The sequence below is a fragment of the Sus scrofa genome, chromosome 8 (genome assembly GCF_054392235.1).
Source record: "Sus scrofa isolate SSC_HxYL_T2T_F1_AM1 chromosome 8, Sscrofa_HxYL_maternal_Yorkshire_Landrace_v2.0, whole genome shotgun sequence".
Taxonomy (NCBI): Eukaryota; Metazoa; Chordata; class Mammalia; order Artiodactyla; family Suidae; genus Sus; species Sus scrofa.
This window is the reverse complement of record NC_139390.1, coordinates 10,363,506-10,382,462: the sequence shown is the minus strand read 5'-3', so window position 1 is coordinate 10,382,462 and position 18,957 is coordinate 10,363,506. Positions and strand designations below refer to the sequence as shown.

General features: G+C 33.6%; 1 protein-coding gene across 13 annotated transcripts in view; it reads right to left on the bottom strand.

The window, feature by feature from the left end:
* CPEB2 (cytoplasmic polyadenylation element binding protein 2) overlaps window positions 1-18,957 on the bottom strand; it is a 70,575-nt gene that overhangs the window by 21,785 nt on the left and 29,833 nt on the right. For 8 of the 13 annotated variants that reach the window (XR_014811857.1, XR_014811858.1, XM_021100324.2 and 5 more), the window contains 1 exon segment: window positions 16,957-17,007. Coding sequence is in view for 10 of the 13 variants with exons in the window: in XM_021100324.2 (XP_020955983.1) it covers window positions 16,957-17,007 (51 nt within the window). In the remaining 3 variants the exon portion in view is untranslated. 13 annotated transcript variants of the gene reach the window in all.

The window sequence follows — 18,957 nt, the reverse complement described above, 5'->3', positions numbered from 1 at the left end:
GAATAGAGGCAAAAATCCTAAAGAAAATATTGACAGATTGAATCCAGAAATATATAAAAATGGAAAATACATCATGAGTAAGTAGGGTTCACCCCAGGAATGTAAGATTGATTGACATCTGAAAATCATTACTATAATTCAATACCTAAAATGGAAACAGAAATACTATATAAACATTTCCACAGATGTAGGAAACACATCTGATAAAATTAACAGCTATTCATGACAAAAAAAACACCTCTCAGCAAACTGGAAAAAAATGGGAATTTCCTCAATCTGATTAAAAAAATAAAAAAATAAAAAACCCAGAGTTTATAGTTTTAATGATTAAACTATCAAACGTTTTCTCTCTGAGGTTTGGAAGGATGTTCACTCTTAATATTCTACTATTCCATATGCAACATTACACTGGAGGTAGGACCAGAATGCAGTAAGATGAGAAAAATAAATTCACATCTCAAATATTTGCAAGGAAAAAAAAGTAAAATTGCCTTTATTTGCTAAGAACATAATTGTATATGGAAAATTCAAAAGAATCAAGGAAATAGAAATAAATGCATTTAGCTAGGGAACAAATAAATGCAAAGTCAACTTATAAAAACCAGTTTATTTCTAAATGACAGTAATAAGCCTTTGGGAAAAAGACAAAAATATTGTCATTCTGATGCCATCAAAATTCAAAAAATGCCTAGGAATAATTTTAATAAAATATATGTAAAGACTTCTATATTGAAAATGACAAAAATCTGCTGAGAATTTTAAAAGACCAAAATAAATGGATAGGGAGAAGACATCAACAAGTGAGATGCAAATTCTCTCCAGATTATCTTATTTATAGATTTAATATGATTTCATTCAAAATCTCAGCATGGTCTATCTTCTATAAATCCATAAGCAACTTCTATAATTTATGGTCAATCAAAGGACTCAAAACATTAAAAAAAATCACACTAAAAATAAGGTCAGTAAATTTACATTACACTGCCCAATTCTGAGACATCTAGTTTAGCTACAATTAAGACTATAACACTGATGTTACTATAGACACATAGATAAATAGAACAGAACAGAGTATAGAAATAGAACCACACATACACATCACTTGCTCTTTTTGAAAAGTACTAATGCAGTTCAATATGGAAAGGAAGATTTCAGTAAACGGTGGCAGAACAATGGAATCCAGTTGGGGGAGGAGAAAGAAACTTGATCCCTATTTTTATACCATACACAAAATAAATTTAAGAAAGATCATAAATTTAAATGTCAAAGTTAAAAAAAAAGCAAAGTTTCTAAGTATTTCTTCACGACATTTGGGGATAGGCAATAATTCCTTAGGACCAAAATGCACTAATGCGAAAGACAACAACTGGACTTCTATTAGAATTAAATATTTTTCTGCTTATCAAGATAGAGTGGTAATATAATGAAAAGATAAGCAATGACTACAAAATTGGACAAATGTAGAACTCCCATAAATGAAGACAAACAACCCAATTAAAAATGGACAAAAGACTTATACTGGCATCTTACAAAAGAATATAATGGAATAAGTTATAATCATATGAAAAGGTACTTCAATATCATCCTTAGTCACTAGGAAGATTCAGATTAAAACCATAATGAGATGCCATTTATACATCTATCAGCATGGCTATGATTAAAATGCTAACAACCCCAAATCAGTCTTATACTCTGCTGGAATATAAAGTTTGGTGAACTACTTGCTAGCTTCTAATAAAGTTAAACATAGACTTACTCTATGAACCAGCAATTTCACTCTTAGTTATATGTACAAAAGAAATCAGTGCTTTTGTGTACACACACACACACACACACACACATTAGAAAGGGAAAAAAATGTTCATGACAGTTTTATTCATAATAGGCCCCAAAGAGAAAATAACTCAAAATGTCCATTGATAGGGAAGTAGACAAATTGTGGTATATTCATAAAATGATTTTAGTTACCAATAAAAAGGAATAACTACAGATAATAATTTCTCTTGTATATAATTTCTATACAAAGAAATGGTCATTTTATAATTTCTCTTTAACTTGAGATTGAAATTTATAAATATCTAATGGCAATTACTTATGAAATTTTAAAAATGTTTTCTTTTAAAAGAAGAGCTGGAATGGTTGTTTCTAAGGCACCTGCCACAAGAATTAGTGTTTTTATTTTTCCATATAAATAATCTTAAAGCTGAGATTTCCATGATGTTAAAACCAGCAACAGACAAACACTAGGGATAGATTAGCAAGCCCCATAGTCAAAGCAATTTTAAATAGTAATTGGGGTTGCACCATTTGAAGTGGTAGGTTTTTTTTTTATTTTAGAAATTATCACTTGATCTTGACACCAAACGCTTCATTTATATTATCTATATATTATTATGAAATAAATCCAGTTTGAAATTGTTGAGTCTGCTACATGGCAATAATGATGAGACGTCACACAAAAATGCTACTCCAGTGATTTTAACTAAAAATGTGGGCACATGCACCCTTGTCTGTATGTAATGATATACATATACATGTAAGCATATATACATATTACAGTATAATATACATATCACAGGACATATACATAGCATAGGATATACGTATGTACATACATGCATGCATATAAATATACATATATACAAATGAAAGGCAAAGTAAAACTTTGTAACAGGAAAAGGCAAAAATAGAAAATATGAGAAATAACATAATGTAATATGAAAACAGTTAACTGAGATTAGAGTAATCCCTTTAGAGTTCTTTAAAGGATTTATAACTAATGGGATAGTTTTAGACAGAAAAGAGTAGAGGAGAAAAAAGAGGTAAAAAGCTTTAGACTATATTTGCTTGAGCAAAAGCACAGAAACATTCCAAAGGCTTTATTAAGATAAAATTTAGAAAAAAATGAGATATTAACCATGTGCTCAAAAGCCCTACATACAAACACAAATGTAAGTAAATTAGCTTATATTGTTAGCCCTGTAAAATGTACAATAAAAATTTTAAAAGTAAAATGGTACTTACAATAAAGATTAGAGATAGAAGAAGTAATAAGAGATGAAAGAGCCTAAAGGGATACACGACGGTGGTCAGTCATTGCCAGTGAAGGAGTATAAGACGGCTTCCATGTCGCCAGGGCTCTTTAACAGATCACCAAGATCCTTCTAAGGTGAAGGCAACACTAGAGAATGCCTGTTCCTATACTAGGACTAAAAATACACCTTCTCCCAAACTGGAAAATTGGCAAAGGTTTTGTAGTGAGAAAAATGCAACCACCACAAATATGAGCCTCATTTGTGATGGTTAATCACAATTCAAATTATTCCAAAATATTTTAATAAAATGATTATAGAATACATGGGACTTTTCTAGAGCCTTATAAAAACTGCGCTCTACATAATCAATAATAAAAACTATGCTACGACCATCCTAAACTGAGGATGGAGCTAAAGATGAATTTAGGAATATTTTCATATGACAGACTGATAGTTATTCCCCAATATCTGGTCTCCTATTGTGTAGGTATATATGCAGCAAAGATGTATGCAATTAGATAAGTCATGGCCAATTACTAATTCTAACTCTGATGGCTATGATATGCCCCCAAATTGATGGTTATAATTGGCTTTTCAGATTTTAGCCTTATTGTGGAAGCCCGGAATCAATGCGGCTAGGCAGGAGAGGAAAAGAAAACATTTGTGCAAAATTAATCAATTCATAGCTTAAAGCCAAGCATGACTCCTTGATGTCAATTTATATCCTGTACTTTTATTTACCGATTGTTTTAAAAATGAAAGCAACACAAAACAAGCCATTACTTACTAGAATGAATGTGAATATCTCTCCCATCTTTCAAGATGCCAGCAGCTACTCTACTGGGTTAACTAACCCACCAGTGTGATAGTATGGTTTTTATTTAATATGCAAGGATTAAAAAAACTATCAAAACAACAGAAGTAAGTCCAGCACTGATCTCTCCCAAGTTCAATCAGATAGAATTCCTATCAGGCCTATTTCTCCAAGGAACTAATAGGAGCATATGGAGGTTCCCAGGCTAGAGGTCCAATCATAGCTACAGCTGCTGGCATATGCCACAGCCATTATCAACGCCAGATCCAAGCCATGTCTGCGACCTACACCAGAGCCGTACATTTTTTTTTTAATGACCACACCTATGGCATATGGAGGTTCCCAGCCCAAGGGCTGAATTTGAGCTGCAGGCTGAATCCTTTAATGCACTGCAATGAGCCAGGGATCAAACTCACGCTTTCACAGTGATCCAAGGAATCTCATATTCAATATGAGCTTGATATCTAAAATATACATGAAACTTATCAACTTGGTATCAACAAAAAACAATTAAAAATAAGCAGAGGACTTGAATAAAAATTTTTCCAAATAAGACATACAGACGGCTGACGGATACACAAAAAGATACTCAGTATCACTAATCATCAGGGAAATAGAACTCAAAGCCACATGAGATCCCAATTCACACCTGTCAGAATGGCTGTTACCAAGAAGTGTTGGAGTGGATGTGGAGAAAAGGGAACCCTCATGCAATGCTAATGGGGAACATAAACTGATGCAGGTACCGTGGAGAACAGTATAGAGATTTCCTCAAAAAATTATAAATAGAGCTGCCTACAAGCCAGCAATTCTGAGTATTACCTGAAGAAAAGGAAAATACCAATTTGAAAAGATGTACTCCCGTGTTCAGTGCAGGATTATTTACAATAGACAAGATGAAAGGAAAAAGAACACGTGTGTGTGTGTGTGCAGGGGAATATTAGTCACAAAAAAGAATGAAATCTTGCCATTTGTCATATTACATGGATGACCTAGACGGTATTACATGAAATAAGTCCGACAAAGACAGAGATACTGTATTACTGTATGATTTCACTTATATGTGGAATCTAAAAACAACATAAAAGGAAGTTTTCCTTTTGGCACAATGGGTTAAGGATCCAGTGTTGCCACTGCTATGTCACAGGCTGCAACCAACTGCAGTGTGGGTTTGATCCCTGGCCTGGGACTTCCAAATGCCGTGGGTGCAGCACCCCCCCCCCCAAAAAAAAAACAAATAAAAACAACAAAAATGAATAAACAGAAACAGGCTCACAGACACAGAGAATAAACTGGAGGTTGCCAGAGTGAAAGGAGGTGGGGGAATAAATGAAATAGGTAAAAGAGATTAAGAGGTACAAACTTTCAGTTGTAAAACAAGTCAGAGAGATGTAAAGTACAGCATAGGGAATACAGTCAATAATATTGTAATAACTTTGTATCATGACAAATGGTTATTTGACTTATCAGGATAATCACTTTGTAATGTATAAAAATATTGAGTTATGATGTTGTACATCTGAAACTAATACTGTATGCAAATTATAATCAATAAAAATGTAGAGAATGTATTTATTAAAGATGAAAAATTTCAGTCTTGACGTCATCATAAAAAGACTTGGTACTGGTGATATTAAGGTGTATGTACTTACTCTGAGTACTATATAAGACTGTTAAAGAGTCAAATGAGTTCAAGTTAAATCTAATAGAAAATCCTAGGTCAACTTTTAAGCAACACATGGTATGATATATTATTAATAATTCCTTATTCATTATAGCAAATGAATACAAATGGTTAACTGTACAGAACAGTTCCAACCTATCTAGTTAAACCTTCATTAATTTCACTCCTTTTAAAATTATTTCTCCAATTTTCTTCTTCTGTATATAATCTACTGCAATCTACTAAATAAAGCTTTAGGCTTGCCTGCTAGAAAAGATGTCTTTGTGGTGTTTAGGACCACTAAATAAAACAGGTTCCTTATTTCTACTATTTAAAATATTCTACGTGTTTTTACTCCTTCGGGAGTAGAGAAGCCCTTTAATATTGTATTAAAGGGACAAATGGCACTAACAGAAACACTTTAGTTTGAGAAATAAAGTTTTAGTTAACTTCACACCCTTCTTCACAACTTCCCAACCTACTCCAAAGACCAGTATATTCATTCTCAGAACGGAAAAGACACTGAACCAAAAAAAAAGAGCCAAGTGAGAGTCTTTCTCCTTTCTAAGTTTAGCCCCCAGGCCACCATGAAGTAGAAGAACTCTTTACGGCTCCCAGGGTACAGAGATACACAGGAGTAGGGGCAGGATCCACATGAAAACTGAAGAAACAAATCTTTGCTTTTTCTTAATTACTTTCAATATAATTAAGTTTTGATTATTCTTAAGATTATTTCATATGTTAATATCTGAAGTCAGTTTGATTTAAAATTCTTATATTGACATTCGTAAAGATATTAAAATATATAAATTCATTCTGGTAGTAATTTGGTTTTACTGCAGTCAAGTGGGAAATCTTTAAAATGAAAACAGCTGCTCTGGGACTGAGATTAAAGGTGAGCCAAAGAAGAGAAAAGAAGAAAAAGTAATTCTTCCTAAATTGGCTTAAAGTCAAAATGCCCTGTGAAAATAATACTGTCCACCCACTACTGCACTAGTACAAAGCAACGTCCTATATTTTGGCAAAAATTATATCAACTTAGTGTGATATACCCCATCATCAAAAGGTCTGATGTGTATGAGGGTTTTTTTTTCAAAGAAAAAATGACTAAATAAATGAATAAAGGGACTTCCTTTGATGGAACAAATCTAAAATAAGAAACCCATGAAAGATGTCCTTGGTGGCTAAAAGGTTATCAATGTGATACTGATACAACATTTAACATAGGAAGAGGAAAAAATTAGTCGGAAAGAGGAAGAGAGCCAGGCTACTTCTAGTCCTTTCTGAGTCACTCCTTTGGTATTTTTTTTTCCTATGTTTTATTACTTACTGTGTTAAAATACTTTCAAATTCAAATAAAAATTTTTCAATAGCTATTTCTAATGCTATACTTTTAATCTATCAAACGCAAAATTTTAAAAGCAGAATCCTACTATTCACAGAGGACAACTAAAAAAATTACTAATGCCATGTAATTTCAAAGGAAAATTCAGGTGTTATTCCCCCACCCCCCCATAATAAGCCAGATAAGAGTGACAACTGTCTGTTTGTCCTAAAGAAGGCTTCTACCAGAAGCCTTAAAACCATTTAAGAGTTTCCCTTCTTCTAATGGTGGAAGGCAGCTATGAAGTAGAGGAAATCTTAGTGGCTCCCAGAGGATAGAGATATATAAGAGTAGTAGCAAGTTTCTATCTAAAAGCAGACATTTTTGCCCTTTTTAAAGTCGCATTTGATAATTAATGAACTGAGATAGAAGATAAGCAACATGAATTTCTTATATCTTGTTCCTAAGAACTTCCTAGATTATGATATTTACATTGAGATTAAACATAAATTACACTAAGGTTAAAAAAAAATGAAAAACCTGTAAAAAGAGAAGACTCCTAAATTGCTCTACAGTTTCAAAAATACCTTAAAATCACAGATTGGTTATTTTTTTTCCAAGAGAACTGAAGCCCCATATTAAAATAGCATAGTGAAATAAGATAGGTACTAAAATCCTCACCTTTCCCCCTCTTCTCTCAGTTGCTAGTAACAATCTTTAGAAAGTTATTAAGTTTCTGTTTTCTCAGACTTGTGTTTCTATATCCTCTATTTTTTTAGTTAGAAAACTAAAAAACCAAGAGATTCAGTGAAGCACTTGATGAAACTAGATTTACAAAATGAAGTTATATTCTGACAATGTGAAATAAAAATGAAATACTTCTTACAAATATAAAATACTAGCTTCTGTCATCAATAGAGACAAATGGTTTTGCTGGTGGTTTTCAAAGTAACCCACTCATGACTAGACAAAAAGAAATTGAAGCAATGGCACACATATATAAAATTTATCAAAAGGCACTATTATTACTATCTTCCATGGCTCAAGGCAGACTTCAGGGGTCAAGGAAAGTCTTTTTATTCAGTCTGGCACTTACAACAACTATATAAATAGTGTGTATGATTATTGGTCACTTAAAGGATATTCTAGTTAAGTTTCTCTTGCTGCTTCTTATTCCATCATTGCACCTACTTTTATCCCTCTCGATTTTTGCACATAAAAGAAAAGCAAAGTTTAAGCCACAGAAAATGTCAGCTGCTTTCTTAGGAAGATGAATAGTACAGCATCATATAGTCCTGGCCTTTTCCTTAAGTTAACTAGAACCCTGAGAGGAAGACTTTTGTGGGAGGGAGAAAGAATGTGTGTGTGTGTGTGTGTGTGTGTGTGTGTGTGTGTGTGTGTGTGTGTGTGTGTGTGTGTGTGTGTGTGTGTGTGTGTGTGTGTGTGTGTGTAAGACATGGGGCACGGAGGAGAGAGAGGATTATATTCCTAGAAGACACAGAGAAATATTAACAAGATGATTTCTATATATCAGTGTTGGCAATAATGTGATATTTGTTATTTTCAACTGGGTCTAACATAAAACTAATAAACCAGCATTGTAAATTATATACCATAGATAAGACAACCAGTTGCAGATTGAGAGAGCACAAAAATCACATTGCATGTCACCTTCACTAGTATTTATTAAAACATATTTCTTAAGCAAACTATAAACAGTAGGCTTATTTTAAAAGATATGCAAGCAACTTAAAAATAGTTAAAATCTGGACAGTTTACAATGGAAAAATTTATTAAATAACCATATTAGTATGAAAATATACTTTAAAGGTTAAGATGTTTAGGATTCCAAACTTTGACAAGTACGTGCTCAAATCAAAATACAATTTTTCTGTGAGTTTCCAGACATTTCACAATAAATCTGGGGTAATTAATTATAACATTGATCAGTAAAACCCAATTAGACACAGTTATACCATAGCAAACATAAATGAATTACCTCGTCTTCTCCCATAACTCCTTGCTGCATGTAAACAAAGGACAGATTGTAAAATGTCAGAACTAAAAATAAGCCCACATACACAAATATTTTTGATATGAAAATCTATGTGGGCATCTGGAAATCAGTGTTACTTTGTTTTAAGAGCTACCACAAAGTCATCATATAATATCTGCATGGTGTCTTTAATATCTACAAAGCACTTTTTTCTATTTTTTGATTTGTTTATTCATTTTTAGTTCATTCATTCCATTTATATTTACTGAACACTGACTTTTTGTTAAGCACTGGGCTAAAGATTGGGGGTTAAACAATGAGTAAGAGACACACAATTCTTTTATTATAGTTTCTGAAAGAAAAACCTCATGGTGAAAAAAAGAATATGCCAACTGCCTAGAAGCCAAGAGTTCTCTACAAAGCACTTTTTATCACATATGTATCATCTGAACTGTATAAAAACTGCAAAATTAACAGGAAATACGTTACTCTCATTAATGTTAAAATTCGTGAATAAATATTTGTTTTATCTAATTAGGATCAGAAAAATGTAACACTTCATGGTTAAATAGCATCTCAAATAACTTTCCCAATGAATGGAAACAACTTGAACTAAATCCTTATTTTTCTACTTATTATAAAGCATGATATAGCATATACTGTCCAACAAGTAGCTATTCAGAACTGATTCACTTTATACCAAGCCCTGTATGTAAAAAATAAGTGGAAGATACAGAAGAGTGATATAATAATATTAAACTGATCCTCTGAAGCCTTTAGAGCTTTATTAGATAGACAGAATGTCAAAAATTCAACCCATGTTCAAACTTGCTTAGTTGAAGTAATGATTAATAACATATGATAGCCAATAATGCTATCAATCTTTTTGGTTCATGTTATAACAGTTTATATCTCCACCTCTGGAGTAAGAGGGATTGAGATACGAATTGTTATTAGCATCATCAAAGAATAGCACATATGTTAAATACTATAAAAATATAAAGCAGGAAGTATTTCAACCTATGTTACTAGCAGTTTACCTAATTCCTGATGGAAAAAAAATGCTCCATTTTATTTAATTTTTCATAAGAAACTATCAGTTAATTTTTATCACATCTTGATTTTAAAAAATTCCTCCCCTCGAATTTGAGTATACAATGAGTATTTCTATTCTGGAATAAACATATGAGATCAAGCAGTAAACTGAAAACAATTGCCAAAATCAAGACCTTATTCATGTTCATGCATTTTCTAGGCCTGGGAAAAATTTGATATTGAAAAATCTCAAATCAAAATACATATCAAAAGTTGTCAGAAATGTAGTCTCTCCAAAGGTATAAAACTGACAGATGAAAAGAAAACATTTCACATCATTAAATACATTCTATTATAGAGCTTTTACAAAATATTTAAAGAAATGTTTACACTAAAACCCTTTATGTAATAGAAGGTAAGGATATAACATTAGTTCCCCTATAATAAGGAGGAAAAACTTGTGTACTTGTAATCATTTATACATCAAGAAATAAGTCAATAAATCTTACATCAAGTCTCTCTCTCTTTTTTTTCCCCCTTTATGGCTTCACCTACAGCATATGGAAGTTCCTGGGCTAGGGGTGGAATTAGAGCTGCAAGCTGTAGGCCTACGCCACAGCAATGCCAGATCCGAGCATAATCTGAAACCCATGCCACAGCTTGCAGCAATGCTGGATCCTTAACCCACTGAGTGAGGCCAGGGGTAGAACTTACATCCTCAAAGAAATCTACATTCGTTTCTGCCGTGCCATAACAGGAACTCCCAAGACCCTGCTTTTCTTAAGGCCTGTAGAAGTCTTCGATGACCTAGATAACAAAATTCTAAATGCTGCTGCCACCTGTACACTCACCCAAGACTACTATCTAGGTACGTAAGCTATCTATACACACCAACTATATATATACACACACAAACACATACAGAGGTAAACTATACATAAGCTAGTATACAGGTCGAATAAATCTACCACGCTTTGAGGTAACTAGAGCTCATGGACAGATAAAGTCTGCAGTAGATGATAAAACTAAAGACAGTAGAATGGCACGGAAGCAAATGAAGTTATTTTATATAAAAGATGATGTGGAGTTCCACTGTGGCTCAGTGGGTTAAGAACCCAGCATAGAACCCGAGTTGCTGTGGCTGTGGTGTAGAACCTCCATGTGTTGTGGGTGTAAAAAAAAAATAGGAAAGAAAAACAAGGTCTCAAAGAGATAGAAAAATCAGGCAGTAAGAATTTCAAAAGGACCTATCAAGAATAGGCTATAGAAAATTCTCTGAAGTCTTTTTCTTTCTTTCTTTTTTCTTTTTAGGGATGCACATGTATGTGGCATATAGAAGTTCCCGGGCTACTGTCAAATCAGGGCTGCAGCTGCTGGCCTATGACACAGCCACAGCAATTTGGAATCTAAGCTGTGTCTGCGACCTACACCACAGCTGGAGGCAACCCTGGATCCTTAACCCACCGAGCAAGACCAGGGATGGAACCCGCATCCTCACGGATACTAATTGGGTTTTTAACCCTCTGAGCCACAATGGGAACTCCCCCTGAAGTCTTAATAGTTGTATTAAGCATGGAAATGGCCTGGAGGCCCCAAAACACTTCGTAGTAAGTCTCAGGAGTCGGTCTTTCTGCTTATCCTTAGGCCTGATCTAATGGCATTTAATCCAGTATAAATTTGCTTTGGGGAATTTCATTCATGGCTATAGAGGGTCAAAGATTTACAGAGCAAATGAAATTGTTTTCATCAAGTTTACAGTCAATTTATGAATTATGATCAAGTAACAATATGCAGTATAATTCATGACCTATTGAGGAAGCTAGCATCTTAACCAGTTTATGTCTTAGCTGTTACATTCTTAGCTGAGGTTACTCAACACTAAAATAGTGAAAATATGTACAAATGTTCACAGCATCTTAGGTTTCATCTCATTCCTAGGCTTGAAGATGTAATTTAGAAAATTCCTCCAACTATCTCATACCTGAGGAATTTTAGAATCCTGTAAAGAGCTATTCCACTTATTTTTTTGGATAACTCTCAGATTCCAAGTCTGTACATTACCAAAAATAGAACTGACTGCAGATGAAGCTAAACCATGTGAAACAACTCCTATTCCCTGTCAGAGAAATAACAAATCTGCTACCACTACGCCGAATAGTGGTGTGTATACTCACTTTTCTACCAATATTTCTATCTGAATTTCAGGGATACATTCCATTATAATTCTGAATGAGAATTATCAGAAATCCTCAGTGAGAAAAAAAAATCATTAAATGTCCAGTATTTAATATGTTCTAATTAAATAGACTTCTTTAAACAATATGCCCCCACCAACTCATTCAGAATATAATTTAGGAAAAAAGCAAACAATTTGTTGTATTAAAACACTGTATTTAGAACATTAACTTTCAGGTACATAAATTTATAAAGCATTATAAAAAATTGAGGAACTGACTAGTTAACATATACGTATAAACATATACATATATATGTATGTGTGTTAAAATATATATTATACACACACACACACACATTTCTTTGTTTTAAATGAAGAAAATAAGAAGGGTGTGAGAAAAGTCTTAAGACCTTTCCTATATGAGTGACTTTACAGTTTGGTCCTGGGTTGCCAATGACCTTATTTAGGTTCTAACCCATAGCTACTTAAAAAGAAATACAATGATTCTAACGTTCTCCTTAGGATCCTTGTGCCCTTATGTATTGCCTCTACAGTTGTGCTGCCTGAATTCCTGCAGCTGGAGGAAAGGACAGCTAAATATACCAGATCATCTAGAAATATTTAAAAGTTAAAGTTCTCTTGGTGTGAAACTAAAGCCATTCTTATTTTTCACTCTAAAAAAGCCAAAACCAAGGAAAGAAATACACCCCCAAATCATAATCCTTTTCAAGATCTAAAATGAATCTGCTGTTATCCACTTCACTTCCGTCAGCATAAAAAAAATAACCGATTGCATATTCAAGTTTCCCATTTTCATGACCTAATATACTAACATGATTTCATTACTGAGTAAATTTTCCTAATTAAAAGATACATATAACTCCCCCCCCAAAGTAGAGCAAGCTCTTGATTACACACATGGCTGTACATGTCTAATCACAACAAATGTGAATTTCAAACCAGCTTGCTAATACTTCCCCTATGTAACTGTTCCCCTTTTGAAATAAAAATGGAAGTGATTTTCCTTGGGAGACACGTAAGTAATCTCCACAGTAATAGAAAGAAATACTCAAACATCATTTTGTATTGCTCCTCACCACTAAGGGAAACAGGGTGTTTCTTAAATTTTTATTTTGTATTTTATTTTTTACTATTGATAATAAAAAGTATAGGATTTATACACTTGGAAATGTATACACTTTGAAATTAAAGCTGTTATTTCAACATCAGAGAGAAAAACCATTCCTACTTTTTGTGACTTCCCTCAAGCGCTTCTGGATGTTAAATCTGGACCCTTGCACAATATCTGGACTATTCAACAGTGGCAGTGTTCACTAGTCATTTCAATGCATTTCTAACTGAATTGGGAAAAAGTCTGTTCAGAAGTAGGAGCCTATTTGCAGTTTTATTTCTGAAGTATTTTCAATTGTTAAAATTAAAAAAAAATCTAACAACTTCAGGAGGCATACACGTATGAGATTACATTTTTTTCTGTATCTTAGTAAACAGGCTCAGCGTTAAATGGTTTGCCAGCTATACTTTGTAGCTTTACCTAGTTTGACCAACTTCCTGACCTTTATTCCACTCCCTGTTTACCCGTTACTGAAAGGAACACTTACATGTTTAGCCATAAGGCTAATTAACCAGGAAGGTAGAATCACAAAACCTTTACAGTGTTTGCCTTATCTTTACAACAACTATACTAATATTCATATACTATTTTTGTATGGACTCAAATCAAGCCTGGCACCACTGTAACATCACGGATTTCTATATTTTCCAAGGCATGTTCTTAAACTATAATGGTCATTTATTTTAATTTATTTTGATGATACTTGTGCATCATCAAAAATCATCTTGGGTACCACAAGGGGCAAGCATACCACACTTTACAAAACACTGCTTGAGAAGTCATTTTACTTTTCTTGACTCCAACTTTGTCCCTGTATTGCTTCCTCCAAATGGTTCTAGTTTGACTTTCTGAAATAATATAAAACAAACCTTCGTTCTTCACTGTAACATCCTTCAAATAGTTGAAAATACCAGTTATGTCTTCTCTCAATTTTATATTCTCCACACAGACTCTAACAGATTATGTCCTCTGTCCAGAGAACACAGTTTTTACTCTGTCAGCATCACTTTTGTCACTGTTCATCACCCACTGCCATTACTGGCTTTTACTTTTAGGAACTGTTCTCCTTTAGGTGAATGAATTCACTCACTTCTCACAGACACCCCTGAGGCAGGCAGCACACTGTCTCTCTTAAACACATCAGGACTCTCAGTCAAAGGGAAGTTAGGTAAGCTTCCCAAGATCACATAGCTAGAAACAGCAAACTTGGGTATAAACCCAGATAACCTGGTTCCAGAGACTGTGGTACCAAGCAACCACCAGCAACTACTATTACACCACCACACACAAAAAAAAACCTGATGTATAATTTGTCATCAATCTTGATTTTCAGAGCCAATAAGTAATAAAACTGAGTCAACTGCCTAACTAAATAAATCTATGACATATTAAAAAGTGAAATTTTAAAGGTCCATGTACTGAGATGCTATGATTTCTTTAATCAGTCAATAATATTCAATAGTAATTTAGGATAGGCAGAGGGGTTTGGTATTAACATCACTCAATTCTCACTTCTCCCTTCAATAACCTGATGTCTACAAAAATAATCTAAATTTTTAGTATTCAAATACCTCCTTACCCTGTAAATACACCCAATTTTCTGCTACTGCTTTTCCTCTTAACCAATAATCCCAAATGAGCAAAATATTTCTTCTCTTTTGGGATCAAACTGTTTCTACTTGTGTAAACATATTTCCATGTCCTAGTTTCATTATCATTTTTCTCCCCTAGTCACTTGCCAGAAGTTCAGAATTTCCAGGATGCCTTATAGTACTGAGTATGTACTACAGCCCTAAAGTGGTAGATAGTGAAGAATGCTCACATGCTAATAACAAACAAAAAACAAAAAAAACCACATTTGCCCACAAGATGCAACTCCTCACTGCAATAAAACATACTTATGTCTACTATATGATGAAATACTTTCAACCTAACATCTAGATTATTTATAAGGGCTTTAAGGCAGCTGATGAAATCAATTTAATAATGTTCAGTTTAGCCAAAAGTATAAACTATAAAAACACTATGGCTACTAAGCTCTTTGCTCACACAGGACCGAAGCATTCTATTGTGATTACAATATACCTCTGATTCATCTGAGTTTACTATGTAGTCAGCAGTCTAAGAGCATCTGTGAATTATCCAACTAATTATCTCATACAGTACTTTCTTCAGATGGAACTTAACAGAATATGTGAAACATGCAAATTCAAAATTTTCCATTGAATTGCTTTTTTATAAGTTAAAATAGAAATGTGAATAATCTTTGCTTATCACATGAATGGTCCATAAGATAAGAATTTAAGGAAATTCAGGAGGTGTATGTGTGTGTGTGTGTGTGTGTGTGTGTGTGTGTGTGTGTACAAAAAACCTAAAGCTATCATTATTTTATAAATCCAGCCATGGGAATAATGAAGCTTATGATCTATTTTGTTTGGTAAACTCAATATCAACACCATAATTTTTAGTCAAAGATTTAGAGTTCAGAGATCAGTTACTTAAATGACATTGCTTTTTAATTCTGTGATAGAAAAAAGGTTGAATGGAGAAGTCTTGGAATGCAATTTCTAGTGCCTTTCCAGTCAGTCCTACCTAAACACTGTAATTCCTGAATTGGTAAATATGGACTCCTGGTCCACTGTAAGGTCTAGTTTGAAATGGTCTCAGCCTGGAGTGCACGGTCTGGGCCCACTCTTAGTTCCCTGGCTACCCTACCCTGAGGATCCTCATGAACAGATGATCCAAGGCTTACACCAGGCTGGTGTGCCATGGGCAACTCGTCAGCTCATACAGAAGAGTCAAATGGTGAATGAACCAGTCAATCACCGCACTTAATGCTTCGTCTCTTCAATATTTTTCTCATTCCAAAATCCTATCTACTTTGACAATCTCCTATAAAGTAGCCTAGACTTTATTCCCTTCTTTTCATCTTTACTTAATATCACTTTTTGGGTAACACTAGAGTTCACATGGTCTAGCTTTGCACCAGCTGTTTTTTCAGCCTTTGCTCCTTAACTTCATTGCCATCTTTTTTCAATAAAGCTTTAGTTGACAAAGAAGCACTAAGACATTCTAGTGACACAGTTACGCATTTTGAAGTAAGTCCTATACTTTCTCTACCATTTCTTCTTTATTCTTCTTTGTACTTTTGTGAAGGAAGGTTTAATTCTCTGCATTTTCCACAGCCATGGATGTGCTAGGTATTGTGACTCTGAATACAATGTTTGTCCAAAAGAAAGAAAACTAATGAAAATTTATTTTTCACCAGAGTAAAATCCACTATGTAACTTTTCTAGCTAGAGTAAGGTTAGTGTGACTACCATATTTATAGAATCATTAGTATATTCCTCAGGAGAACATAAACACAAGTGCTATGCTAAGTAACAAGCTCTATGCACGTTGCAAACATCATCTCATTTAATTCTCATAATGAACCTTGAGGCTGTTATTCCCATTTCACAGATGAGAAACTAAAGCTCACATAAGTTACTTGATCAAGGTAATACGATCAACTGGAAAGCAGATATTCAAACGCAGGACTGTCTGCAAAGTCAGGATCACCGAATTAAATCATACCGTCACAAATACACTGCAATGACTGTTTTGCCAGTGAGAATACACTCAAACGCCTAATTCTGCTTTCTGTATAAGGAAAAGTTGTGGCTTTATTTTTATACTTATAAAATGATTAACTTGTGTGTACGGTGAAGGTTTAGAGAAACGTATTCCACCATCTTTATATAAATCAATTAGAAATATAAAATAATTTTTTAAAACTTACCATTTAACATCAACAGATTGTCAGTTCCTGGGTGTGGATAGCTCAATCGACCTTCAAAAAGACAGGAAAGGGAAGTTTGAAAATTATGGAGCTATTTGAAAAGTAAAAAAAGGGAAGCAGAGTAGCAAGGAGAAAATTACTGAACACAGTAGAATTCTTACAGAATAAAAAATTAATATTTAGCTCAAAGTGTATTAACTAAATCTTTGAAAGCTGAAAACAAAAACAACAGTTAAATTTAGTTCTTAAATTAGCTTCAAAAATTGAAAACAAAAAGCAGTTTACTTCAGTTCTTAGATTCTAAGAGCACAGTGTGATCTGGGAGCAATGCTTATAGAATAAAGCCTACTTGTTTTTTTAAATATGAAAGCAATATAGGTATCCTAGTCTTTCAAACTTATTATAGGATGTGAAGTTTTAAAAAATATTTTCAAAGCAGTCTGTAATTCTCTCTACAGATTTCTTTTCCCAAAAATACAAGGTGAAGGAACGAAACTTATGTTCTTCAATAAAAAACAACCAAAATATTAAAATAAAAAATAAGCAGCAAAAACCCACCACAACTTGGGCACTGTATTCAATGACTGTATAAACTGTACTTAAATAAAGAAGTTTTAATAAAAACCTCTTAAAAGTTTTATTACAAATGACATTGGAAATTTAACTTGTTCAAAGTTCATAAATGACATAAAAATACAAAAAATGAAAATATTAAAGCTTTCTTTTGAGTTATTCTTCATTAAAGAGTTTTGCCTTTACTAAAACGCATAGTGGACAACGGTACTGAATGTTGCTGTGGAAGAGAAAAAAGGTGTGTGAAAAACTGTGGCTTACCCATCAGTTTTACATCTTAACACTTACTTCATTAAATGCCAATAGTGACATGTAGTGGTCATTAAAATACAAGATTTTCCTTTACTGCTTGAGTCCCCAATAAACTACCAGAAAGGTACATTAAAATGCACTTAGAAAACGTCTAAAAATTAAGTATCCCTGAGATTGCATCTTAGCAACTTTTAGCACAGCCTTTTAAAAAGACACTATGACAGGGTGTAATGCATTGACACCAGAGGGTGACCAATAAACATCTGCGTGGATCTGACAAGGTTAGTAAGGAGTCAGATTAACTTCATCACCTTTACTACCCACAGCAAGTACTTTAATACTGTAAAGGTCCTTTATTATACACAAATATCTCATACACAACGGAGATTTTCTATTGGCTTTTGATTATGAAGTTAAAGAATATGATCATCTACCAGAGCAAAATAACCCAATTTGACATTAAAATAGATGGAAGTACATGTACATGCACTTCCCCTGATTTCTAATTTAACTACAGCACATTTTGTTTTCAGACTCAACATGGTTAAACAAATCAGACAGTTCTGTTCTTCAAAGGACAGTTTTCCATCTCATTATCTACTCCTGAGTTTTATGCAGCATGACATTAACTAAATGACCTCTTAGGAAAAGTTTTCATACTCTAAAAACACAAATAAGTTTATTCTTGTGATACTTTGGTATGGAGTGAGAAACAGGAGGACAGTAAAAAAGGTACAAGACAGAAAGTGTTAGGAAGTAGACAGAGCTTTCTTAAACAAGACTTCAACAGCATGGAACATTACTTTGAAGAATCATGGTTTATTTTGGAAATACGCCTATTTCTAAACATCTTGTTGCAGATGACCAAACTTAGAGAACAATTTAAGGTCATGAAAGAAATCACTGTCATTTCTTACTTGATTCTGAAAATCAAAATCCCTACAAAAGTGGCAACCTGCATTGCTCTGTTCACTTCAACAAGTTCAGTAAGTCTTATATACTACTGATAGTGCAGGATGCTGAGGATACAAATAAGAGTGAGATACAGTCTCTGCTTATGACGTGGTAGGAGGGATAGACATAAATACGCAATTTCAATAAACTCTGCCAAGTATGAAGAGTCACTGTACAATATGTTATATAAAAAAACCACAAAGGAGCTAACCAAGCCCAGGG